General features: G+C 42.4%; 1 protein-coding gene across 2 annotated transcripts in view; it reads right to left on the reverse strand.

Annotated features, from left to right (window-relative positions):
• The window catches only part of LOC138210391 (poly(rC)-binding protein 4-like), a 94,940-nt gene that overhangs the window by 12,469 nt on the left and 55,260 nt on the right, over positions 1–27,211 (reverse strand). For both annotated transcript variants that reach the window (XM_069169520.1, XM_069169521.1), the window contains exons 7-13: positions 21,782–21,913; positions 20,201–20,329; positions 17,086–17,160; positions 14,610–14,681; positions 7,973–8,014; positions 7,772–7,850; positions 6,145–6,200 (exon numbers count right to left, since the gene is read on the reverse strand). In XM_069169520.1, coding sequence (XP_069025621.1) covers positions 6,145–6,200; positions 7,772–7,850; positions 7,973–8,014; positions 14,610–14,681; positions 17,086–17,160; positions 20,201–20,329; positions 21,782–21,913 — 585 coding nt within the window. The remainder of the gene's footprint in view (positions 1–6,144; positions 6,201–7,771; positions 7,851–7,972; positions 8,015–14,609; positions 14,682–17,085; positions 17,161–20,200; positions 20,330–21,781; positions 21,914–27,211) is intronic.

A 27,211-nucleotide genomic window follows, 5' to 3' on the forward strand; every position in this document is an offset into this window, starting at 1 on the left:
GTCACAGTAACAATAGACAGATCGTTCCTGTGCTGCTTACCTCCGTGTCACTGCACACCGTAAATATGTCTCGTTACCTTTTGGTGTAAAGAGGCTGTCAGGCTGCACCCCGTCTCCGAGGTGTCAAGGTTGCAATCGGAGCTAAATTTATAAAAAAAAAAACTGCTGACACGGCAGAACATTTTTCAAACTATCTGCACGGATCTACAGAAGCCCACCGCATTCACTAAAGAAAGAAATGTTTGGAGGCTTTTATATGTGATTATAATTACAAACAACTATTTACTTATTCTCATATTTACAAGAAAAGATCTCTTGATTCCAATTTTTGGATCTCATAATTACATGAGAAACGATCTCATCAATAACAGATGGGGATCTCATAATTCCCAAATACTGGATCATGATTATAAAAAACTCTCATAATTCCAAGAAGATCTCATAAGTCAATGAAAAATATCTGACAACTACGAGCGCATGTAAAATTACATTTTACGGCAACTATTTCTTTAATTAGAAGAATTAATACTGATTTTGGAGGACTGTTTTAACTTAAATTGCCCTTTTGTTTTACCAGTTGTGCAGTTTCTCACTCAAAAAAATTGTATTACACTCCGAAAGCTTTTTCAAACTGTCAAAACAAAACAACTAAATACATTTTAAAAACAACAAACAGACATGAAACATATTTTTAGATTCAGTGCGACCTAAACTTTCTGAGGATGTTATTCTTCTTTCCAACACGTAAACATTTATAAAGTCATTTAGTGATAATTGCCAGAACATCCGATGGTTCACAGCAAACAGAAATTATTCATGACTAACTCCGCACACTTTATTTTCCATATGTTCAACAACGAGGCAAGAAAACTGAGGCTCAAACTCACTGTATCCATGGCAACGCTAAACTTCCTGTTTACATCTGCCCTTAATGTAAAAAACCCACATTACTCAGAGACATTAATATCCACCGTCTCAAACCACAGATGAAATAAAAGTATGAATAACATAATTCCTCTGTTCTAATAAATATTCTACAAAACACAGAAAAGTGATGATAACAAACATAAGAACAGAAAACTCATCAAACGTATCCGACGTCTGATTTCTCAGACAAAACACAACATTTTAATGACTTCTTTTTCACGCTGACTGCGGCTGATTATTTTTCTCTCGGCTCCATAAATAAGAAAACAAAAACAAGTGGTCGTTGGTATTTAAAGGATTTAAATGTTACATAAGTGACAGGAGAGATAATGAGGAATAATCTCAGCTCCAGACAGTGTCAATGGAAACCAATTAAAAGCTACCAATAGTAAATTGAACTGATCCCATAAGAGGAGTTCGGAGCACAAACAGCTAATTATCCCTCGGTACGGCTCATTAGGGCTGAAATCTATCACTCCAAGGGACACATTATTAAATAACTTCATCATTTACTCTTAATTGTTTGTTTGTGTGTTTGCTGTAATAAAACGTTGCCTCGGAGAGTCGTTATTAATTTCAGGTTAATGACTTGTAATGACAGAAGAATTAATTCTGCTTGTTGCATAAAATCTTTTCTCGTGTTTCTTTATAACGAACACAGAAAGAGACATTTTATTTATGAATATCGAATCATTTCAGGATCGCAGATTTTTATTGTTTTTTTGTGACCATATTTGGGCGAGCTGGGGGAGGAGCGACGGGTGGATCTAACTCCATCATAGGACACCATGCCCCGCCCACCTACACTGGAAACCTGACTGCACACCTAGCCTGTCAATCAAATAGCCTAAATACGCAAAAACTTAAAAATATTAGAGAAGCAGCAACTCTTCACATTACAAACCCCAAAATCAGAGAATTTGTTTTAGCAACAGATGATTAATTGATTATCAAAATTACTTAATCGACTAATCGTTGCAGCTGTAAAACAGATCGAAGCTCTGAGTATTTCTTGAGGTGCTCGGAGAAGGAGGAAGCTGCGACCTTCGTGTAGAACAATCTTCGTTGCTCCTCCTCTTCCTCGTCCTTCATTCATTCCTTTATTTCCTCCCAGTTACATTCTTCAGATTTTTCTCACTTCTGTTCCCCACAAATCATCTGACCAACAAGTATCTGCTCTGAGCTGGAGAGGTCTATTCCTGGAAGGAGCTGCGATAATTCAAGTGTGTGTGTGAGAATGTGTGTGTGTGTGTGTGTGTGTGTGTGTGTGTGTGTGTGTGTGTGTGTGTGTGTGTGTGTGTGTGTGTGTGTGTGTGTGTGTAGCAGCTATAATGACGGTGTGGGAGACAAAGCGCCGGCTGACAACAACCAGGTCACGGCCGGTTGTGTGTGATTACATTACATTTAATTTTCATTTCAATTCTTTTATCCAAAGCGACCTACAACACACCGACGGTTCACCTTTGGGAGCAATTTTAGGGTTCAGTGTCTTGCTCAAGGACACTTAGGCATGTGGACAGGAGGAGCTGGGATGGAACCACCAACCTTCTGACTAGTGTTCAACCCACTCTGTCTGAGCTGCAGCCTCCCTGAGGTGTGATCCACCTTTAGCCGCCGTTTGACCTCCCAAACGGCCTCGTTGAATCCCAGTCGGCCTTCAGCGAGTCACAACCGGCCGAACATTCAGACCTGCAGCGTTTCAGGCGCGTCGAGCTTTAACCTCAAATACACGACTCTGAACCTGCGCTTGCAGACGGCAGATGAAAACATCGAAATACTTATAAAACCTTCAGAATCGCTAATTAACAGATGCAAATGCAGAAAAAAAAAATCGTTTTTGTCTTTTAGGACATTTTGACTAATTTTTTTTCTAATTGTGTGAATAGTTGGCCAGACTTTTGTTTTGGGTGAAGGTTTGGTTTAGTTTTCTGGTTCAGCAGAGATAACAAAAGAAATGCATGTGAAAACATTCCTAATTTTCCCTTTAACAGTGAACCTGCTGAGTTTTCCTTCCCAATGTTGGACGTTTCTTCCTGTTCAGTGTAAACTTTATGGAGATTTAAGTTGAGACCACTAGTTTTATAACATTTGTATGTTGCATTGGGATCCAGAAAATAACTTTTTCAGTGGGAATAAAAAAGAATCAGATTTGAACTTCCTGAACCAAAATGACCTGAAACGGCTCCTCCACCTTTGAAACTATATTTTATATCTATAATTACGGTCATCATTCATTGTACAAAGCGCGCACCACCATCCTGGTCGACTGGTGCAGCGAAACCTTTCTGCAGCCTAATTAATTCATCAACTGTTAAAAAGCTTTGAGTTAATTGTCTTCAGATCAACTCGCTGACTGAACTGATCGTTGCAGCCGGAACAGAATCGACTGAAGAGGAAGATTCGCTGAAGACTGACGGGGATAAAAAAAAAAAAAGAGCTGCGGCGTTTTCCGCTTCGGTCAAGGTTGACTGCTCTGGACATGTGAGCTTCAGGCAACACCCCCCCCCCCCCTCCCCCAAGCTGCTTTATGTAAGCGCCGGTGGGTAGAAATCAGGAGCAGAGGAGGAGGAGACGGCTATTTCTGGGTGATTCCCCGCTGCCCCTGTAATTTGGAAAAGGTTCCTTGAAGGAGAGCATGAGGGGGGAGGGGGGGGGGGTCTGTTGTTAAAGCTCTCACTGTGAGCTATAGGATGTCATTAAGCTGCTCTCACACACACACACACACACACACACACACACACACACACACACACACACACACACACACACACACACACACACACACACACACACTTGCATGCTCGGGTGTTAAGCCCCTCCCTCTCGTGTCCTCGTTGGTGAAGCTGCTGCTCCGTTCAAACCTGCAGCTGCTGATTATCTCGTCAGAGTTCCTGGAGGGAAACGTGACCGCTCGCTCTCGTCCGTCCGTCCGTCCGTCCGTCCGTCCGTCCGTCGCGCTGACTGAACGCGACTCCTGAGTTCTCCGCCGAGGACTCGTCCATTAGACGCTCCGCTCGGACAGGATTTATCTCTGATATTATCTGTCCTGCTCTGAGAGTTGAATTCCGTCCGGAGCACACGTACGAGTCATTCTTCATCCTCTCTGTTATAATTACAGTTTACAACCGGCTGCTGCTCGGCTGTAATTTAAATCCCGTCCAGAGACTCGTCCTCGTGTTTAACAGTGAATCTCTGCGGGGAGATCTTCGTTCCTTCTCCGGTATTTTAATCAGCTCGTAGGAAAAATGGAGGAAGTCGAAGCCGAACACCAACATATACATCTGAGTCGTGGTCTTGGGCCTCCAGTTAATTATGAAACCATTGGAGCAGCTTTAACCACTCGGTTTGCGCCAGAACTTTACCAGCGGGGAGAATATAGTGTATAAAAAACAGTCGGCTCGCTGTTCCTCTGAATAACTGAATAATTACATGTCGTCTGAGAGTCAGATTATCAGGAGAGGAGTCCAACTACAGAAACATGACAGCAGATTAATGGAGAAGGTTTGGACCGAGCTGAACTGAAAAGGGAGAGAGGGACAGTGTTATGGATGGATGATGGATGGATGATGGATGGATGATGGATGGATGAATAGAGACGAGGAGAGTCCAGAGTGTCTCATGAACTAAAGGTCACAGCTCTGACCTCTACAGTCAACACGTCCATCAGATGTCACTCGTCCCTGAGCTGAACTGAAAGCCGTCCGCTTCACTGCCTGAATGAAACACAGTCGCAGCAGCGAGCAGATCGAGAACACATCTGTGGTGTTTATTATAATTTACAGACACAACCTGCCGTCAGACACTTTCATATCCACACGGGGTCAAAAACGGGATGAGAAATATTCATATCAACACAAACATGAGACACAAACTGAATGAAAAGCAACATTTAAATAGTCGACCGGTGGCGCTGAGAAACGGCTGAGTCATCACTTCCTGAGAGGAACACGTGTTTCAGAAAATGTCACTTGTGTGAACAGTTGGAAATGTTTACAGGAAACAGGAAGTAGATCGTTGCCGTGACATCTGAAACGAGGCCTGTTTTTTTTTTTGCCTATATTTGGTTAAATTTTGGAAAATAATGAAAAAACTAAATTACTCTCAGGCAGCTTCTGAAGTGTTCAGACTCCTGTTTCATTACTAAACTCTACTTTAGCTTGTAAATATGAGATAACCGGTTAAAATGATTTTCTTTTTCTTTTGTAGATGTGGTTAAATACTGCTGGTAAATAAAATGAACCAGAAAAGCTTTTTGTTGACTGCAGATGCAGATGTTGTCTCTTTAATGAGCCTGGGAAGGTCTGACTGAGGGCAAAAGTGCCCCACGCATCCACCTACTATCAACACCTGCTGAACCAAAACCATTTACTTTGTCTTATAACGGGTGTCTGGAGGTTTAATTTAAATTTACAGAAAACTACCAGCAGCCTCACGATGTCAAACTTCTCAGTTCCAAGAACTCAAACGCAGAATTTGACAGAAATGTGAAGGCATGAAGACGAGACGCAGGTTTTTTTGGTCAGAGGAAGCTTTATCTTCAGGGCTGGGAGCTAAAATAAAGTTTGAACATAAATTCCAGCGTGTTTGTGATTCTCGGTGCGTTACAGCAGCTTCCCAGAAGTTTTTTATTTATATGCGTTAAAGCTGCAGCGAGCAGGAAGTCAGACACACCAATAGCATAGAGCATCCGGACAATTTTCAAAATAAAACATCCTGTGCAGACTCCCGATCCAAACCAGTATTACGGCAAAGCGTGTAATACACACGTCCGTCCACTAGAGGGAAGCGTGTCAGTTTCATGTGCTTTAGGAAAACAAAACCATGTCGAAACCCCCCAAAAAACTCCAAACAAAACACTGTCACCTCCCGGATTCAACTGCCCTCAAGTGGTTAAGTCGTGAGAACAACGTTGCTGGGCAACAGCAACGTGGAGGGCGTCTAGAAGCTACAGAGGCTAACAGTTTATCAAGCTAACAGGAAGTACAAAGACACAGAGGGAGAAGATCAACATGTTCCTCAGACGTCGGCTGTTGTTTAAGTTACGAAGAAAAACTCTACGTGACTAAAACCACAACATATCAGCTGAACATCCAACCAGACATTAACCTCTGTGACCTCTGACCTTTCTGGAAACATCAGCAAACACATCACAACTGTTTTGTTTGTTTGTTAGTTCAGATGTGTTCAGATGTGTTTTTCCATGATGTCTCTACTCACGTCGTTTGGGATGAGGAGCTCCTGAGACGTGGTTTGGGAATTAGCTTCCATCGATCCTGAGAGACAGAAAGGAGACCGAGAATATATCTTCAACTCAATTAAAAACACAAAATCATTTACGAGCCACTTTTAAGTTTTATTTTTTCTAGTAATATTTTCTTTCTTTCCTTCTTTACTTTCCTCCTTCTCGCTCCTGCATTTCTTCCTTTTCCTCCCTCCTTTTTTCTCTTTCTTTCTTTTCCTCTTTCCTTATTCCCTTTCCTCATTTCCTTTTCTTTCCCTTCTGGTTTTACAGTTCTTCCTTTCTTCCCTCTTGGAGCTTCGGTTGTGCACTTCTTCAGAAATTAAGATGCAATATACAGCTGACCTGTAGGGGCAGTATAGAGGTGGGACCTCCATACACGGAAGGAAGAGCTGGAAAACCGGAGAGTGGACGAAGCTGTTCAGGCTCCATCACAGGAGACATTTCGTCTGCTGAAGTGTCCTGAATAAGACACTGAACCCGTCGTCTCTTGGCAGCTGACCACGACCTTTGACCTCCCTGAAGAGGAGGCGGTACAATGCGCAGCTAAATTGGTGCCATATAAAATTAATCGCTGAATTTGAATGTAGACGAAGGCATTTGTTTCATGTCATTGTTAAAATGACTGACATGCAGCTGTACGCATATACGAGATGAAACGTGTCACATTTCTCGCAAAAAGCCCAGAAAGTTTTCTGCGTCGCACCTTTAATTTGCAGCTTTCAGTCAGTTATCAAAGCTGTTTGCTGCTCTGCTGTCGGCGTGTCACCCAGCTGGATGCTTCCAATCACAGCCGCCACACACATTCACATTCAGAGCTGCACACTCAAATAAAGATTCTACAACATTTATTATCTAATTATGTACTCGAGAAGTTCTCTGCCATCCCGACAGGTTTGTGTACTTTGAAAGATAAATGCAGAGCGTGTCTGATAAAATTAATACATTTGTACAGACATCCTGTGTTTCTGATCGTGATGATGAAACTCGAGGTAATTGACTTTCTCTTTCCTAAAATGGAAAAAAAAACCAGTTTCTGAATAAACCAGATTTTTTTCTTTTTGGTTTAAACATTTATATTCTGTCAGAGGACAAAAAAACAACAACTTCAAAGTCAAATGTGAACAAACTGAACTCAGATTCTACTGGAATGAAGGTCTACTGGGATGAAGATCTACTGGGATGAAGGTCTACTGGGATAAAGGTCTACTGGGATAAAGGTCTAGTAGGATGAAGGTCTACTGGGATGAAGGTCTACTGGGATGAAGGTCTACTGGGATGAAGATCTAGTAGGATGAAGGTCTACTGGGATGAAGGTCTACTGGGATGAAGGTCTACTGGGATGAAGATCTAGTAGGATGAAAGTCTACTGGGATGAAGGTCTACTGGGATAAAGGTCTAGTAGGATGAAGGTCTACTGGGATGAAGGTCTACTGGGATAAAGGTCTACTGGGATGAAAGTCTACTGGGATGAAGATCTAGTAGGATGAAGATCTACTGGGATGAAGGTCTACTGGGATGAAGGTCGTTTCCTTTTTCTTTCTATTGATTTAATATTACAGCTTTTCTTTCCTGGTGCTTTGTTTTGTTCTGTGATTTGCGTACCGGGTAGAACTTGCGTGGCTGATTGGTTGATGGGAGTCAGGCCTTGTTGATGCATCGACAACTGGTGCAGCTTCGCTAACTGACAGAGGATGACAGGATGAGAGGAGATCAGTGACAAATAATCTGATTAAAACAGGACAAACAGTCTTTGTCACGTTCCTCAAAGTGAAGTAAATGTAGAAGAAATAAAATGAAGTTCACCTCCGAGTGTGGAATGCCGTAGTGACTCTGTACTGCGTATGTCTGAAACAGAGAAAGGAGGAAAAACACTAAAGTCAAACAGGTTGAAACTTCTTGTTTCAGTTTGAGAAAATGAACAAAATATATCTGAGAAGAATCTTTATCCTGAACATGGAAAGTAGAAAACGTTGAGTTAGCCCACATTAAAGTTTGTCGCAGAGCAATTCGAGCGGCAGGGAGTACCCTTCCTTTTCAGCCCTGGATTTTGCCTCTCAGGCTACATACTCTGCCTTCCCTGTGATTGGAGGAGGCTGCAGCTGCAGATTTAGAGACCACAGACACTCAGTGCTGAAAGCACACTGCAAGCATCTGTTTTTGCACATTTCGGGGTTAAAAAATATGACGTCGGCTTTCATAAAATACCCTAAAAAGATAAAAGAAGACAGATCTCTGAAGAGAACATGAACAAAAAAATCAAGTATACATAAAAGAGCTTCAGATCTCTGAAAACTCAAAATATCACATAAATCTGCAGCATTTTTCAGTTTTTTTACTTATTTTTTTCCTGTTTTTGTGCAGCAGAAGTTATAGATGTCGCTAGTTTGGACAGTTTGACTCGATTGATTTCCATCTTTTCCTCTTGTCTGAAGCCAAACCTTCACTTTCACTCACACCTGTGTCACATGGTTTTATTCCTACAGTTTTTTACTTAAGAAAAAGTCCATTAGCTTCATGACGAACATTCTCTCCGATCTGCGCAGCTCGTAACAACTCAAACATCCTGTGAAGGTCTGTGGCTTCGTCTCCGTCTGCAGCCTCCGGATTAACGCCTGCCAGCTCTGGATGGAGGAGTTACTGAAAACACTCCTGTAAAAGGACCCGATCCTCCATCTTGGGCTGTCTGACATCCCACACTGAACTTCAAAGAGCAGCAGCAGCTCCATGGGCGGTGCAGGCGACGGGCTGCAGGGCCGGGAGGAGACAGGACGCTGTGTGTGTGTGTGTGTGTGTGTGTGTGTGTGTGTGTGTGTGTGTGTGTGTGTGTGTGTGTGTGTGTGTCGCCCCGAGGTTCACCACACCTTATATAACACATTTTAAAGTTGTTATCCTTGACGCAGTCTGCTGCTGCTGCTGCTGAACTTTTGACTCCTGATGCTAGCTCACAGAAGAGGAGGGGAAAAAGAAGTGTCTTTCAGAGTAATCGACCTGGATGTGCGACGGCTCCTTGATATTGTAATGACTCTCCTTGATCTGCAGACTGCCAGGAAACATTTAGACACAGTGGGGAACCTAAAAGTCCAAATCCAAGAACTCTACACAGGAACCGACACGGAAAAATAACATAAATATTAATATCATGCAACATGAATAAGAGCTGCTGCACGACTGGGACTGTTTATGTCAGAGATCAGTAAAAACAAATCTCAGTGATTCACATTCGTTCTGTCAGTAACGCTCTACGATACTACGTCCCGCCCACCGATAGCTGTAACCGGACTGCACCACAGGCCTGTCAATCAAACAGACACGCCTCCAAAAACAGGTCTTCTTGAATCTTCTTTTCTAATGAATGAGGGATTATTTTCAGATGGACCTCCAGAAAACTAATAAGAAGGAGTGACTTTAGCTAACAACACCGAGATAACTGATGGACACATTTTATTCACTTTGGATTTGATGAGAGAAGTTGAATGGGAGTCTATGGAGCCGGAGGCTTTTTGGAGCCGACCTCTAGTGGCACTCGCTGGTATTGCAGCTGAAGACACTTCTGGATCAGAACCATGTTACAGACCTGAAGCTACAAATCATCTTCTGAATGCTCATGCTAATGCTAGGTGAGCAGAGGGACACCGGGCCTTTAACATTAACCTGCCACAAAGCAGAGGAACCCTGTAACCATGGTAACCGTACGCAAAGATGGAGACAGGCGAAAATCATCAAGAAGAATTAAAAACACCAAAACTTGACTGAAATGTTTTTGTTCCTAAAACTGAAAAAAGCAGACAACTAAAATGAGACTAAAACTAAATGAGCATCGACTGTGCTGCGGGGGGGGCGGGGGGGGGGGGGCAGTGAATAATTCTCTCAGTAATTAATCACTGATTAATCAATCAGAGAGCTTCATAAAGATGATGCAAGATAAAACTGTCATGATGGATTTCTCCGCTAACAACATAGTTTACTCCCAAACTTATTACTTTTCTCACTAATTTACTGTAAAACTTTTGAGTTCACGGACTTCTTCAGTCACTCAGTCAGACGTTCTTAACGTCTGGCAGCATTTAAACGTTCTGTTATCGCAGCTCGTTTCCAGCTGATCGTATCAGTGAGAAATCCTCGCCGCCGTAATCTGGAAATAAAGATTTGTATTAAACCCCTGAAACGTCTCTGTGACAGCTGCAGATGAGTCTGTCAACGGACAGCAGACGACGTGATGAAGTGATTTCACCACAAACTTCTCCAGAACATATAAATCCCCCCGACCCCCCCCCCCCCCCCCCCCCCCGCATGGCTGCAGCTTAATAATGAATAAAAAGCATTAATCTCGTTGTGCAGCCACTCAACTGCAGTAACCCTCCTTCCATCCCGCTTTCTGTCACTCCTCGTTCCACGTCTCTCCGATTTCTCCACAAACTCCTCGTTTCATCCGTCCGTCCTCTGTTTCTGTCCGTCCATCTTCTTCCTCTCTTCTTTTAGCATATTTAAGATGCAGCAGTGCATCGTTTACATCCACTGTCTCACTAACATAAATTATAATATTAATATATTATTATCACAGGAAGTCAGCACGTTACTCTTTAACGGGAGTTTTCTCTCCTCAATTTGCAATTTTTGCAAATTTCTTGCAATTTTTCTACAAAAAATTCACTTAAAACTCTACAAATGACATCGAAATGTTTGAGAAAAGCTGCTGCAAAATCAAATATTTTCGACTGCAACAATCATAAAAATTTTGCAGCGAATACTTTTGGACAGAAGGTCGGACGGTTTGTCAGTTTTCAGCAAAATAAATTAAGAAATAAACTTTAAAAAAACACAGATCATCTGTTTCCACCAGCTTTTAAACAAGCCGACTGTCTGTCCATCGGTTCCCCTCCACTGCAGAGCTTTCTCCAGACCCCCCCCCCCCACCCCCCCATCAGCCCCGTGGAGCCTCCATTAGCTGGTGTTACTGTTTTCTTAACTGACACTCCCGAGGCCCTGCGCAAGACAAACAACGTAGTACACACACACACACACACACACACACACACACACACACACACACACACACACACACACACACACTCTTTTCGCTGCTGTTTGTCTGGGCGTCACTCCGTCAGATCCGTCTGTCTCGTGTCTCTCAGGACGGTCGGCTGCTCGATTCGGGTCGACTCCGTCCATGTGAGGCTCTTCCATCATTTCACCTCCGTGTGTGTGTGTGTGTAAGTGTGTGTGTGTGTGTGTGTGAGTGTGCACGTGCGCGTGTGCGTGTGTGTGTGTGAGTGTGCACGTGCGCGTGTGCGTGTGTGTGAGTGTGTGTGTGTGTGTGTGTGCATGTGTGTGTGCATGTGTGTGTGAGTGTGTGTGTGTGTGTGTGTGTGTGTGTGTGTGTGTGTGTGTGTGTGTGTGTGTGTGTGTGTGTGCATGTGTGTGTGTGCATGTGTGTGTGTGTGTGTGTGTGCATGTGTGTGTGTGTCTGCCAGTCTGGATCTGCGTCCAAGTCGGTCACTGGCTCATGAAGTTTGTGTCTCTGTTGTTTAATTATTGACGTGTCACCTCGGATTTATTGGAATATAATGAAAAGAATTGGCCTTAAAACTCTGTTCTTCTTCTTGGGATCATAAAAGATTAAAATCTAGTGATACACGTATTATTTTCTATATATTTAGATGTTACTATCTCTGATAAAATGTCCAAAAATGTCCAAATATTTCCTCTGTAATCGCAGAAATAAAAACTCCAGAATGTGACGGAGATTCATCCAGTTTTTTTCAAATCTAAAAATAAAAACTAGATATTTTAAATGTCCAATATTTGACACTTTTGTGGTGTTTTATTTGCAGCTTTGATCTCCATCATTAGATATCTTTGTGGTTTTAAGAATCAAAAACTATCTCAGCAGAATTTTACATCTCTGCAGCTCCACCAACACCCGGCGGTTTTGTGTCTGTCTCTTTAAGACCCTCTCTTCTGATTGGCTGACTGTTTTCTGAGTGACACATGTCCAGACTCTGTGTGTTTTTTTCCCATTTTCAAAAGTTGGACAGCGGGCCGTGCTGAGGGTGGACAAATAACATCACGGTGAGTTTGTGACATCACAAACTTACAGGCTGTTTGTAATTATATGTGGAATGAATGTTTTAACATGTTAAAATGAAAAAGATGTAAAAATCTGAATGTATTTAACAAAATTAGATAAATAAGAAAAGATGAGTTTGTTCTACTTGTTTCCTGGTTTTTTTTTTACAGTGTCTCTGTTAATGTTAGTGACTGAGGACCAATCCAACTGTTTTAAAGGACTCAGGCTGCAGAGACAGCGACCAAAGTGTTGAAACAGGGGGTTGGTTATGAAACGCTGCAGCATCGCCCTCTGATGATCACTGCGGGACGCCGCCGGCACGCACATGAAAAGTATTCAAATGAACAGGAGGTTTTGGCCCGAGGCCGCGCTGTGAACGATGGGGCATCGATTGTGGGTTCAGTGTCTGTGTGAAGGACACCGAGCTAATGATGGCGACACGCGAGCCGCTGCACGCCGACCTCAGACCCTTCGGTTACGGATGGTCTCGTTACAAACGCGCTGCCTCGGCCTCCACATGAAGTCTGTTTGTACAGTGACAAAAAATAAATCTGGTAGGAGGTGAAAAAAAAATCTTTAAATTAAAGCTTTTATCTGTTTGATTTGAGGAATCGTGGAGCGGATGATTTCTGAATAAAATAAAGATGAAGATATCTTTGAAGTTCTTGTGTTTTCAAGAAGAATATTTGAAAAGCAGGTGATGATTTTACATTTTCAAAGGTTAATATCCAATTTATTTCCCACGAGTAGCTTTGATATGATTGCGGGAACCTGACCTGACCTACAGTGTGATGTACCGCCAGCACCCCGACGATTCATCACTATCCCCAAACAGCTCCGCACAGATTAAAGGCAAGAATCGGCCTTTCTGCCCGTTTCTGAGAGCAGGTGCTGCTGACAAAAACAACTAGTTAAGCATAAATTGATGCAGAAATAAACTCTGCTTTAATGTCACTTCCAAAAAAAAAAATCACTGCAGATCACTGATACAGATGTTCATTCCTGCAGCGCTGGTACTCAACCCCATATTGTTTTATTAATATTAAACGTGTCGCATGTCCAAATCGCACCAAATTCAGCAGTTTGAAGCAGATTCTTTCCATTTTTTCTACGATTTACAGCTAATATGCATCAGATAATAATCTTTTAAAGAGCATGAAACTATCTCAGAAATGTTGATGCTCATTCAACTTGTTGCTGTAGAATATCTGCCTGTAGTATTAATGGGAGTCTATGGAGCCGGCCCCTAGTGGCCCTCAGTGGTACTGAACTTTAAAACAAGTCTATTTTCCGTCTGTTTCTGCTGTTGTTTTCTGAATTAAGACTCAGAAATGTGAATGTGTGAAGATGTTTTCCCGCCTTTTTAAACATCATCTTCTTTCTCTTCCACTTCAAATTAAAAGCACGTAAAAGTCGACATGTGAATAACCCAGTTCATCCTCTGCAATGACGTCCATATGAATATTTTAACAAAAGGTGCCGTTTCATTTGTGCTTTCAGACAGAAGAAGCCGTCAGACTTCAGATGCTAAAACAGAAGTGTGTCCGGGGAGGTTCGACTATCGACTGAGAGACGTCTGACTCGTCTCTGCTTTTAACGTCCGTTAAACAGACATCCAACAACGTGTTTCTCTGTTTTTAACTTGCTTCTCTTCTTCTGTTTTTATTCTTCTGTCCTCTTTTATTTCGTTCTTTCCTCCGCGGCCTTCGTCTTTGCTCGCCTTGTGCCGCTGTGCGCCTTCCTTTTGTTATCCGAAGAAGAGGATTCATGTCTGTGAGCCAGAGGTGTTAATCTGGCGTCCTTGACCACTCTGACCATCCGTTTTTACGAGGCGGCGGTGTGTGAATTCACAGCGCGGTACTGTAGCGGAGTGATTGAGTTCAGGTCCTGTGGCTGCGTCCCTAAGGGAGGATGTTGTTGAGCTGCACCGCTCAGGGCTCCACATGAAGAGATTTTAGAAAAAGATCCACTCGTTTATACCAAAAATAACCCAAAGTATGGCCTGTGTCAGTCCTGGGAAGCCATTTATGTTGTGTGCTGACAAAAAGATCCAGTTTTGTGTGCAGCTGCAATCAAAATCTTTCTTTTAGGCTGCAAGATATTTATGTTGTGGATAAAATGTCATGCTTGGTAAAAAAAAAAAAAAAAAAACCTTTTTGAGACCATTTTATACTAAAGATACACAAAATGTATAAATTTCTTATATTTTAAATATAATCCTTCAACCTTTAAAACCTCCAGTAAATGTTTCTGACGAGTCCCAGAGTTTGTTTTATGGAGCGATAATTCTTGTTGATAGATTTCTTTTTAAAAAGCTGTGATGTGGTGACCTTTGACCCTTGCCCTTTGCCCCCCCCAGGCGGCCAAACTCACCTGCTGCAGGTCAACTCCTCCTTGTGCCACTGAGAACAGGGGGTGAGAACCGAAGTCGGACGCCTCGAACACCTTCAGCCGGCACAGAGAAGCAGAAGCAGAGTTAGAGCTGATCGCACTCAAACAACTTTAACAACCACAACAGCAACAAGCGGTCCGAGCTGATTCTAATAAATCCCTGCGGTGTGCAGTGAGGCAGAATAAACACCAATAACAATAAAAGATAAAGAGTTAATTCAGTTCCCTGTTTGTTGGCAGATGAGTAGATGAGCTACAACAGAATAGAATGAATAGTTTATTGATCTCTGAGGGGAAACGATCACACAGCAGCTCGAAGGCACACTGGTGACGGCGGGTCGACGGCAGCGCTGCAGCAGAGTCGGTGTTTAATCTCAGAGATAGAGATCATGTGTTGGTGATTTTCTAGAAGCAGAAGTCAGTCTGAAGCTGTCTAAGTTCATGTATTTACACGAACAACATCGACATCAGCCCCTGAGTTCCACACGTGATTTCACTTAGGAAGAGAAACATCAGATTTTGGGTCAAATTTCTGGCTTTTTAGCCTTCAGCCAAGTGTTCCTGAGCCCATGCAGCGATTTCCACTACAGAATCATGGCTATCTTTTAAAATATTGCCACTTAAGGGCCCAAAGATAACAGCCATCCTATATTGTTTTTCAGCCTTGTCACTTGATTTAGTGTATGTACTGTATATTTAAAATGTTGGATGAAAGATTTCTAACGAGCTTTGGACTTCATCTGGATTCAAGCTGAACAACGACTGACTTCTTTTTCTTTTAGTAACTAAAGTTTGGTGGACGACACAAACACACACAAACTGCTCGTGATGTTAAAGTGACCATGTTCTGTTGAATCTTCTGTATAATATTGATTTTACATTTTATTTGGGGACAAGCAAGGACGACTTCAAGGTCTAAGTTTGCAGAAATATGATCAGAAACTCTTCCTGTGTTGACTGTAGTAACACCTCAGAGCTACAATTAACCAAATGCCTCAGACGGCAATGCAGAGACACGTCCAAGTCAATCTCCAAACAATCTCTGTTACAGTCCAATGATGTGTGACCAAGTACCGACAGATCTCAGCGGTGCCACCCTCTCAGGGAAAATCATCCACATCTCGGACTGACCAAATGACAACCTGCATGCTGCACGGCTCAGATGCGCCGCTGAGGCTGAGTGCACACAGCAACGATTTCTTCAACCAATTAAGCAGCAGAGTTTCCGTCCCTGAAAACTTTTCAGAGCAGGAGGTACTTTGAAAAACCTACAGGGAAAAATCTTTAAAGATGCAGGGTTTCTTTTTTTTTTTTTTGCTTTTGTAATACTTTGCGGAAAGTTGTGGCCAAACTAGGTCAAAATATCTGGATTCAATCAAATTCACTTCAACGCTGCTTTAAATTACACAACTGTACAAGAATCCAGCAGTTTTGTGAAACTGTCCTTTGGCATAGCAGCGCTTTGATCTAAATGCCAACACTAGCATGCTAACACACTGATGTTTGGTATGTTCACCAACAAAAATCTCCTTGTACTGCATATCTGACCGTTCAATGAGTCTTTTCTCTGCTGAATGAAGGATCTTTCAATAAATTTTGTAGTATTGTAAATCGATTTTGTGGAAAATTGTGCAATTTTAAGATAAGAAAATGAATTTGATTTGACTCAACCAGGTAAGATCTCCTGAATTAATGTATTTCATTATTTTCAATCCCTCAAATGAATCTTCTGTTGTGGAAGTAGATCTTCAATGAAAATAACACTGCTGACAGGAGCTGCCACTCAATCTACGACTGATGAAGTGGACGTTAAAGAAAAGTGTGTGTGTGTGTGTGTGTACTTGTATTACTGACGTTGTGGGGACATTAGTTTATTTAGAAGGTTGTGGGGACTCAACTTCCTTATGGGGACTAAAGCATGAAGACTTAGTTTAAGGTTACGTTTAGAGTCAATGTAATGTCCCCAGAAGTGACAAAAACCCATCTGTGTGTGTAAATTAAACATTTTGAGGGGGAAGCAACCAAGTGGGCATTTTTATAACATTCAAATTGCAAACTAAAGCAAATTCTCCGATGATAAATTATGTATCGACTCACTCATCCATCCATCCATCACTTCTTCCTCTCTCCCTCCATCCACCCATCTATCCGACCCATTAATCCGTCCACTGGTGCTTCTCTCCCTCCACGCCTCCTGCTGTTATCCTCTCTTCCTCCCTCTGTCTATAAATCTGTTTGTTCATGCCTCTATCCATCTTCTCCATTACTCCTCCACTCAACCATCACTCTCTTCTTTTCTTCTTTAATCTCTGGATACTTGCATGGTTTCGTACATCTCATCAGTCATTTTTCTGCCTTCCATATTTTATGTTTTATTCTGTGTTGCTATGGTTTAATCTGACGACGCTACGTGATTTTCTGCAGGAATTTCGTCTTCCCGATCCTCCGACAGCTTTACCTGGTTTCCTGCCATCAGCACAGTTCCCGGGGTCGGGCTCGGTCGGTATGGAATAGTCGCTCCCTTCGGCGGAGACTGCAGAGACAGAAAAGGAAAGAAAGTACGAAATAAGGAATAATTCAGGTGACTGACCATAAAGCTTTTAGCTGGGTCACACTGCCTTTATGGAGCGCCACCTTTTCCCCTTTGATAACTGATTTATATTTTTGTACTCTCATATAACATCATTTTTGTTTTATTAAATGCAAAACTTGCAGCATAAAACTGGAAATATCCCAGAAGTCTTGGAATCAGAGGGACATATTTGGTATCTTTGGAAAACTTCGGTGTCTGCACTGGAATTTAAAACAACGAAAACAATGTGAGCAACAGAAGCGCCTGCAGCCAAATGGCAAAACTTTATGTATGTACGAAAAATAATAAATCATAAACAAACAAGATCAGAGGTACAGAAAGCAAACATTGCTGCTTTGTTTTTGTATTTGTCTGTTCTCTTCTGTCTCAGGCTGAACATGTCTTTGTTTGGAGGTTTTTAGTTTTTTTATATGTAGTAGAACAGCATATACGCCACATTTTCTTTATTTAATGTGCGATAGAAATATTGTTCATGGACGTTTCTCTCTCTTTTCATGGCAGCAGAAAATGTTCAGTACGTCTGCAGATGAGAATCCACCATGCTCTTTTCTCTATTTGTCATTTTCAGCTGTTTTTATCTTTTCTTGTCTTATCAAACGCTGACATGTCATGTACCTTCTCCCAATATAAATCAAAGGCTGATATGATTGATTGTCATCTGTCTGCTCCTGTTTCAAAACACTGCTTTGTGTGTGTGTGTGTGTGTGTGTGTGTGTGTGTGTGTGTGTGTGTGTGTGTGTGTGTGTGTGTGTGTTTGATGCAACAGGGAGAAATCAAAGAGACTTCTGAAAAACAGCAACATGATTTCATTTATTATTGCAGCTCTGCATCATAAAGACAAAGTCGCTCTTATTTAAACTTGCTGCGCTGCTGAATTATTGTTCTGTTTGTCTGAATTACTCCTCCGGCTCAAAAGAAGGAAATGGTTGCTTTTTGTGCTGAGTGGGTTTATTATACACACTTTCCCTTGATGTCATATTTATCCCGCTGCGAGATGCAGCTGTTCTCTGAGTGCAGGTTGGAGAATAAACCCAGAGAAGCTAACAAGCTAATAGTTTTATCTGATGATTTCTCTGATTTGAATATGAATGCAGACTGTAAAGCAACAAGTCAATGCTATTGTATTGATATATCCTGCTAAACACACCGACACTGTTCCTGTTGTGCAAGAACAGGTAAGTTGCACAGTGACATGGAGCAGCAGGAAGCAACAACCTCCATCAGGAAGTATTCAGTCGTTTCTTGATCAACATCATCAGATGTGAGTTCCTCACGTTAACGTCACTGCTACGAGAACATCTGTGGTTTCACCGTGGACCTGAGAAACTTTACATTTTGTGTCTACATTTTTGGGGAACAGAACATTTTCAACACGCCGGCTTACAGCCAAGTGTTCCTGAGCCCATGCAGTGATTTCCACGACAGAATTGTGGCTGTTTTAAAGCAGTGCCACCTGAGGGCTCAAAGATCGCAGCCATCCAATATTAGTTTTAGTTAGTTAGTCCCTTGCATTACATTTTGGGTCAAATTTTTGGGGAACAAAATCTTCAACATGGCAGACTTTCTGAAGCATTTCAACGGTTTCTGTCGATGATTTCCATGTTTCTCTGCTCCAGTTTCAGGTTTCCATGGTGAAATCACAACTTGTTCACGTACCAGCGGTCACGTTAACGTGAGGAACTCAGTGATGATGATGATGATGATGATGATGAAGAGACGACATGATAAAATGTGTAAAACGTGCAATTATACTTAAATATATTTCTACATGAAACCTCCAACCAGACAGTTTGACGTTCTGAGGAGACAACAGGACCTCACAGAAGAATTCACTTTTCATTTGTTTGATGGGGTCTGCCGTCGGGTTGTATCGTATCCCAGCATGCACCGGGTGGACGGCATGGAGACAACAGTCCATCAGAGTGCTGGAGCAGATCAAAAGGTTTCTTATTCGAGATCAAACAAAGTGTGAGTGGAGGGATGGAGCTTCACTCTGACAGACCGCACCAGCACTTGAAAGTGAATTAGTTTGGCTCAGGTCAGCGTTTTTCTTTCTTTTCTTTCTTTCACTCCTCCTTCCTCATCGCACATTAAGGTGCTCCGAATACTGATGAGCTCTCTGCGCCTTTGATTTCACTGTTTGCACCTCTAATCTCTGAGATGAAGCTCGTCCTAATGACTGCAGCCTCTGATTAATTACAACACAATCATGAATTATAGATTTTGGTGTTTTTGTTTTGGAGGATTATTGGAGAGGTGGACGGCGCGTCGTATAAAAACAGGTTTGTGTGATGTTAATTTGGGAGCAGACAGGCGAACATCACCTGAATCACCTCTGCAGCTCTGAGGCAGTCTGACATTAGCAGCAGGTTGCATCAGAGACCAAAAAAAAGAGAAAGCTTTGTGTCTTGTTTGTCATCGAGTGTGATTATAAAAAAATACATCAAGGAGTGAAGACGGAGTGAAGCTCATGTTTGTGTCACTGAATTTCTCCCACCTGTCTGTGAAGGTGATAAATTAACATTACAAAGCCTGTGACTTGACGATGGATTTTTTTTTTGGACTAATTATTGAGTGCAAAAGTTGGCTCGGGAAACGACGGTTGTCATGGCAGCACACATCCCAAAACACTGATACAGATGCTAAAAAGGGCTGTAAATCCTCCCAAAAACTTAAAGCAGCTGTAAAAAAATTTTTTTTTTAAATGAGAGTATGTGAAATGTGAACGGTAGTTCGGGAGTTTCAGTTCATTGTTTGTCGGCTTACTATTCGACTGTTTTGGTTTCGGCAGCAGACGTCTGTTTTCAGAGAATAAAGCTCTAAAGATTCACAGCAGGCTCAGCAGGAAACGGCCGGACGAGAGAAACAATGAACATTTTACAGACCTGAAGCTACGAACTCTTTTATATTCAGTCTGTAGTAACCCCGTGCACACAACTTCCCATGTGTCCCATCCTCATCCTCCCCCACAGGTACGAACCTCCAGGATCACGGTGCAGATGAGCTTCACACACTGGATGATGGCGTCCTGGCATCCCGATATCGTCACCTCTCTCTCTGTGGAGTTGGGGAGGAGGTCACCTGCCACCTGCACCTGGGCACCTGTCGTCTACACACACACACACACACACACACACACACACACACACAGTAATGAGTCTCTACCTGCCTAAAAATACACGAGTCAAGCTGAGCAGACGTCCCGCTCCTTTGTGATTGGTTGATCACTCAGGAGGTCATGTGTATCAGATCGTGTATTAATAGACATGATAAAATGGATCAAACAATGGGTTCGTGCCCTTCAGGAAGCAGCCTGCAGTCAAATAAATAAAACTTTAAAATGCATGTGGAATTTATTTACTGTTTCCTCTGACTTTAGTTAGTTGACTCACGTTGCTATGGAAACGCTCAAAATATCATGAGTCGCAGCCTTTGTGGAATTTTTATCTGCGGTTCTCTTCATATTATCTGTGTTTTACACATCAACAAGATCCCTTCTGTGAAGCGCTTTTTGTCCACAAACACGTTTGATTCTCTTCTCACCAGTTTTCGGTCTGGCAAGCATCCAGTGGAGGTCGAAGACTTCTGTCTAAATATATCTAAATACGGGGGCTCGTCAGTGATCGTCTGTGTGTTTATGACCTGCGAGTCTGTAAACTTCTGCACACAGATGCCTGAATTAAACATTAAACTGGATTCCCTTCCACTGCACTCAGAGTCGGAGACAGGCAGACAAACTGAAACACGTTCTGCGTAGTAAACTGCAGCTCCAAGTTTCAGGTTTAAATCAGAGTGAATGAATCAGCTCGAGTATCTAAAGCTGAAAGTCGACCGTCTAAATCCTGAAATAAACAGGACTCCACTGAACAAACCTGTGAATGAGTCACTGCGCCGATGCTAATGCTAATGCTAAGTCCGTAATAGAGCAGACTGTGTGTGTGTGTGAGAAAACATTTTCCGCTAACCTCAAGCGAGACAAGACCGACGCCTGTAACCATGGTAACTGAACACAACAAATGTGGCGACAGCTGTGGCCTCAAAATAGACAGGATCAGCCGGAGGGCCGCACGTGTTACGGCTGTGGTCGTGTTGATTGCGTGTATTTCAAATAAAACAATAACATTTCTGTTTCAAACATTTAATTTTTGTATTTGGTCTATTTTTAAATTTAAATATGTGTTTTGGGGATTTGGAAATCATTGCATTCTGTTTCTATTTACATTTTGCACAGCGTCCCAACTTAGGTTCACTTCATGTCAGTTTTTGCAGCGTGACGAAGGTTTTCATGTGGATCAGTGTTTCCATCCAGTTTCCATCCAGTCTGACGACCGTCTGAAGGTGTTTAACATCTGTTTTCATGTCTAACAATATGCTCAGAAATGAAGACAAATGTTGTAGTCATGGAGTTCCACAGGGTTCTGCACTGGGACCGATACCTTCATATTGGAACTGTTGAATTGTTGGTTTCCTCTTTATAATGTAAAGTTCTTTTGTCGGACTTTAAGTGTCCTAAGTGTGTAAAGACTTAGATATGAGCTTCATCTCTGTACCACTGACTCACCTCTCGGATCTCTTTGATCTTGGATCCACCTTTGCCGATGAGGGAGCCACACTGGCTGGCCGGGATCACCAGCCGCAGGGTGACGGGAGGCTTGCTGGTCACCGTGCCGTTGGCTACCAAAGCCGTCAGGTCCTGAGAGGAAGACAGAGACGAAAACAGATGGATTTCAAACCCTAACAAATCACTCAGATGCTTCTGTCTGTGTGGATTCAATCTGTCAGTAAAACAAACAGCTGCTGATGTGTGTCGCGGTCCAACATCTGGGCTGTGGGCGATGTAGGAAAACAGAAACAGACAGCGATGCTAATGTTTGCTTTGGAACGGCAGAATTAAAATGTCGCATTGGATTTGTTTGCCGGGAACGTGTCGGCAAACACAAAGCAATCAGCGATGAATGATTTTATATTTCCAAACATCTCTGATATCGACGTGGATCTGGAAAACCTGCTGACATCAGCTCCATGTTGTTTCCAGTGGAAACCAGGTATCTCGTCTCTTTTCAGGCTGGTGACGGAGCATTTTCTAAAAATACTTTCTGAACTCATAAATACGTGAAGCTTCAGTTTGTGTAAGAGGAAAGTCGTCTTGTCTCTGGCTAGACTGACTCAACACACGGCTTCCACACTTCTCCGTCATTCCTTTAATTCCAATGCAGATCACAGACTGTATTTTCCCTGGTCATCCCCCCCAACCTCCCCTCACCTCCCCCGCTCCATCACCGACTCCCTGACCTTGACTTTTCCTGTTTCTACATCGGTCTCCACACACACTCCTCTCCTCTGCCTCCACTCTGTTATGGTCCACAGGGTTTGATGAATAGGCAGCGTTCACGTCGGGAAAAAAACCCAATATATTCTGAATGCTCTAAATGGTTTGCTTTCACATCACCTAAAACAACCCGACGTTACAGTGAGAATATTGATGCTTCAACAGAGCATCTAAACAATTTTCAGTCTATTTCATTGATATTGGAAACTTAATTCCTAAAACAGATTTAAAGAAAACCTGCAAGTGCATAAGTAAAGCAATTCTTCTTTCCACAGTCCACAACCTCAAAATACGAGGTGAAGCTCAGTGAAGTATTTGATGTTGGCGCAGGTTGTGTCACCGTAAATTCGTCCCCCAGAGTCAGAGTATCAACACCGAGTTCCACTGGGACCTTCTGAGGTTCTCTTCTGCTTCGTAGTCTCCAGGTCCGTCTAGGTTTTGTGCTTCCTGGCAACAGCCATGATTCTGTAGTGGAAATCACTGCATGGGCTCAAGAACATTTGGCTGTCAGAGATTGTTAAAGATTATTTTGTTTCCGAAAAATTTGACCCTAAATCTGATGTTTCTTGGCTCCAGTTTCAGGTATTCAGGTTCCTGAGAATTACAAAGATGTACCTGACAATATTTCTTTCTTTATAAATGGAAGTAAACAATCTATTCTTCATTTCAGTAACGCTGGATTCTTGTGTAACCCCGTCGACCCTGCAGGTCTCTGCACCGGGTCCAGAACGGATCTGTATTTACATTTTGCACACTCGGTGAAAAGGCTGCCTCGTAACGCTGTGATTAAAATAGATGCAGCATTTGTTTTGCTTCATTTCTGTTGCATCAGATTTGGTTGAGTTGCAGTTTAATAACATCAGTGTCGCAAACTCAGAGTGACTCAAAATGTCACATTTGACTGGAGAGTTTCAGATCAGGATTCAGGAGTCTTACTGTTTGTCAAAAGTGTCTCTTATCCATTGGTCTTTTTTTTGAGGATGTTGTCAGGTGGAGATTTTAAAAAGTAGCCGCGGGGGGTTCAAACCAACCTGCCGGCTTTGTTCTGGACCAGATGAATTATGATTTCTTATAAGCTAACAACACCGAGATAACTGATGGACACATTTTATTCACTTTGGATTTGATGAGAGAAGTTGAATGGGAGTCTATGGAGCCGGAGGCTTTTTGGAGCCGACCTCTAGTGGCACTCGCTGGTATTGCAGCTGAAGGCACTTCTGGATCGGAACCATTTTACAGAACTGAAGCTACGAACTCTTTTATAAACAGTCTGTGCATTCAGCTATCTGAAAAGGTAAGCTAGGTTAACCAAGTCTGGATATTTCACCACAGATCAAGAACATTTCCTCTTTTCACCACAAATGCTGCCATTTAAGTGACTAAAACCTCCAACTTTCCTCCAGGAATATTCTCAGTTCGACTCCACTTTGAGGTCAGAACTTTCCCACTTTCCAGTTGCTCATGAACGCACCATAAAGACCACATTACTTCCTCTTTAATTTCAGGATGTAGCTGCTGATCACATTTATTGATCATGTTTGTTAACGGTTCGCTTCATTAACTGTTCTGCTGCCGTCTGAGCAGAAGAACCGCAGTAAAACCTGAATCCTAAACGCGACGCTGGTCCTGTTTAGATCGTCTTCTTCAATCTCTGAGGTAAAACGCAGGACATTAAAAGGTGGCTGAAGCCCCTCTCCCACCTCCCCCCATATCCACCCCTTGTCTTCACTCAATTATTCCATCTTCTAAAACGGCTGCTCTTTATTGTCCATTAGTCTGAAAGCCTTCTGTCATTCTCTCTTGTTTTAATTACATCCCGTCTTTTCCCCTTCAGCAGCTCCTCTTCCTCACTCGTCCTTCTCCCCCTTTTCTCATTACACACTATCTCCCCCTTTGGCAGCTTAAATCCCCCCTTTTCTCTCTGAATTAACCCCCCCACCCTCCCTCATCCTTTAGCCCAAGACTGTCTCCGTCTTCCCTCTTTAATTAACTCAGGTGATAAATACCGGCCTGAATCACCTGGTCTTAATACGATATGTTGGAGCCGGACTCGCTGCGTCTGAAATGTAAATATCAGCGCTGCCCGTCACATTAAACGTGGCCCGACTGAAACGACTGCAGGAACATCAAGCACATATTTATTTATATCACCACGTCATGCAGAAATCTACAGAAGCTTTTCCCCTCTTTTGTTTTTCTCTGTGTTCTCGTCACAGTAATTGACAGCCGGCTCGGTCCCACAAACTGTTTCATGAAGCTCGCTGCAGGAGACGCAGCTCCTCCTGATCCCGCTGAAGTTGATGGTTTTGGACACACATGATCCTGCAGGAAGTTTTTCCGTTTTCCCGGAGCTGAATTTGTTTATACGGAGTGATCTGTGGCTGAAGAAGACGGTTTCGGGATTATTTTCTGGTTGCTTACATCCTCGATATGTTTCTTTAAATAAAAATCTCAGCTATATTTTGTTCTGCTTTTCAAAATAAACTGCAGTTGAGGGAAACACATCCATAAACTGCATCTCAGTTTTACTCATCCTCGACATTTCCATCTGTCTCATTACACAACCTTTTCTTTAATCCTCCCTCCTCCTCTTTATAATTCTTTTCGCTGTTTTACCTCCTCGTTTCACAACTTCCTGTTCTTTCATCTTTCTTTTAACGGCATCTGTCATCAGACAGAAATCTGTTCATCAGTCCGTTCTCTGAGAAACTTTCATATTCCTTTAATTCGTCTCAGCGTTTCCTTTAATTTCTCTGTCTTTGTCTTCGTTATTAAAAACCTCAAACTGCTTGATGTGAAGGTGGTGCAGCTTTTGAACCAGAAATATATCATCATCATGAAAGGATTGCAAATAACTAATATTTCAATAACTGATTAATTATTTCTACTCTAAAAGTAAAAAAAGCCACGTCAATTATGATCTCCTAAAATCAAAATGATTAAGTTTGCTGTGACATGAAAGAAAAAAAAATTGCTGGAACTGGACAATATTTGATCTTTTTTACCAAAAAAAAAAAATTCTATTTTGGAGCAGGAAGTGACCATATTTGGACGAGCTGGGGGAGAAGCCAGCGGCCCACCGATAGCTATAACCTGACTGCACCACAGGCCTGTCAATCAAACAGACACGCCCCCAAAAACAGGTCTTCTTGAATCTTCTTTTCTAATGAATGAGGGATTATTTTCAGATGGACCTCCAGAAAACTAATAAGAAGGAGTGACTTTAGCTAACAACACCGAGATAACTGATGGACACATTTTATTCACTTTGGATTTGATGAGAGAAGTTGAATGGGAGTCTATGGAGCCGACCTCTAGTGGCACTCGCTGGTATTGCAGCTGAAGACACTTCTGGATCAGAACCATTTTACAGACCTGAAGCTACGAACTCTTTTAGAAACAGTCTGCGGTTTCTCTCCAGCTGGTTCTCCAGCAGGACTCAGAGATGAAGGTGCTGCCGACTCTCTCTCTGATTCCAGTCTTTATTTAATCCCACTTTTCATTCCTCTGTTTTATAATCTCTCTCTTTCAGCCTCATTAACTTTTCATAGGACCTGCTCTCTCCTCGTCTCTCCATCTCTTCCTCCTTCTTCTCTTTAAACCCTTCCCTCCCACTCCTCCTCATTTCTGAGTGTTTTAAATCCCCCCCACCTTTCCGTAGAAGTCCGTCCACTCCTACTCCTCTTCCTCGCATTTTTACTTCCATCTTGTTTTATTCCATTAGGATAACCAAGATTTAAATACCAGCTGCCTGGATTTAATTTCCCAGCATGTTCTTAAAAAGACAACAAGAGACTGATTCTCCACAGACAAAACCACTCGGAGCCACGGAGCTGAATCTAAACAAGTGAATCAACATGTGTGTGTGTGTGTTTATGGCTGCATAATTACCTCAAACTGAAATGGAGGGAATAGATTGATATTTCCTGAGCATCGGTTGGTGAACATTTTCCCGACGTGTTGTTCTCCACTTGAATTCTGTGTTTGAACATTGTTTGACTTCGCAGCAGGACTCTGTAATGAGTAACGCCGCCAGCAGGGCGCCGCTTGTTTACGACGTCCGTTTCACTTCCTATCAACATCAGCAAGAAACTATTTTTCTACTGATTGAGAGAAAGTCTCCAAAACAAGCTGTGATTGGGTTGTTTTTAACGCGCTGTGAGCGGCGTGTTGTCATGTTGGAGAGCCCGGTTGCCATGGCGCCACAGTTCAGGTAGTTTACAGCGAATGTAGGACTCGATGTTGAAGGTCTGACAATCAGCTTACAAAGAACTAATTTCACTGTGTGTGTGTGTGTGTGTGTGAGTGTGTGTGTTTATGTGTGTGTGTGTGTGTGAGTGTGTGTGTTTATGTGTGTGTGTGTGTGAGAGAGTGTGAGAGAGTGTGTGTGTGTGTGTGTGTTTATGTGTGTGTGTGTGAGTGTGTGTGTGTGTGTGTGTGTGTGAGAGAGTGTGTGTGTGTGAGAGAGTGTGTGTGTGTGTGTGTGTGTGTGAGAGAGTGTGAGAGAGTGTGTGTGTGTGTGTGTGTTTATGTGTGTGTGTGTGTGAGAGAGTGTGAGAGAGTGTGTGTGTGTGTGTGTTTATGTGTGTGTGTGTGAGTGTGTGTGTGTGTGTGTGTGTGTGAGAGAGTGTGTGTGTGAGAGAGTGTGTGTGTGTGTGTGTG

Source organism: Embiotoca jacksoni, unplaced genomic scaffold (genome assembly GCF_022577435.1).
Source record: "Embiotoca jacksoni isolate LCO1_2020_lvr unplaced genomic scaffold, fEmbJac1.0.p SCAF_46, whole genome shotgun sequence".
NCBI classification, from domain to species: Eukaryota; Metazoa; Chordata; class Actinopteri; family Embiotocidae; genus Embiotoca; species Embiotoca jacksoni.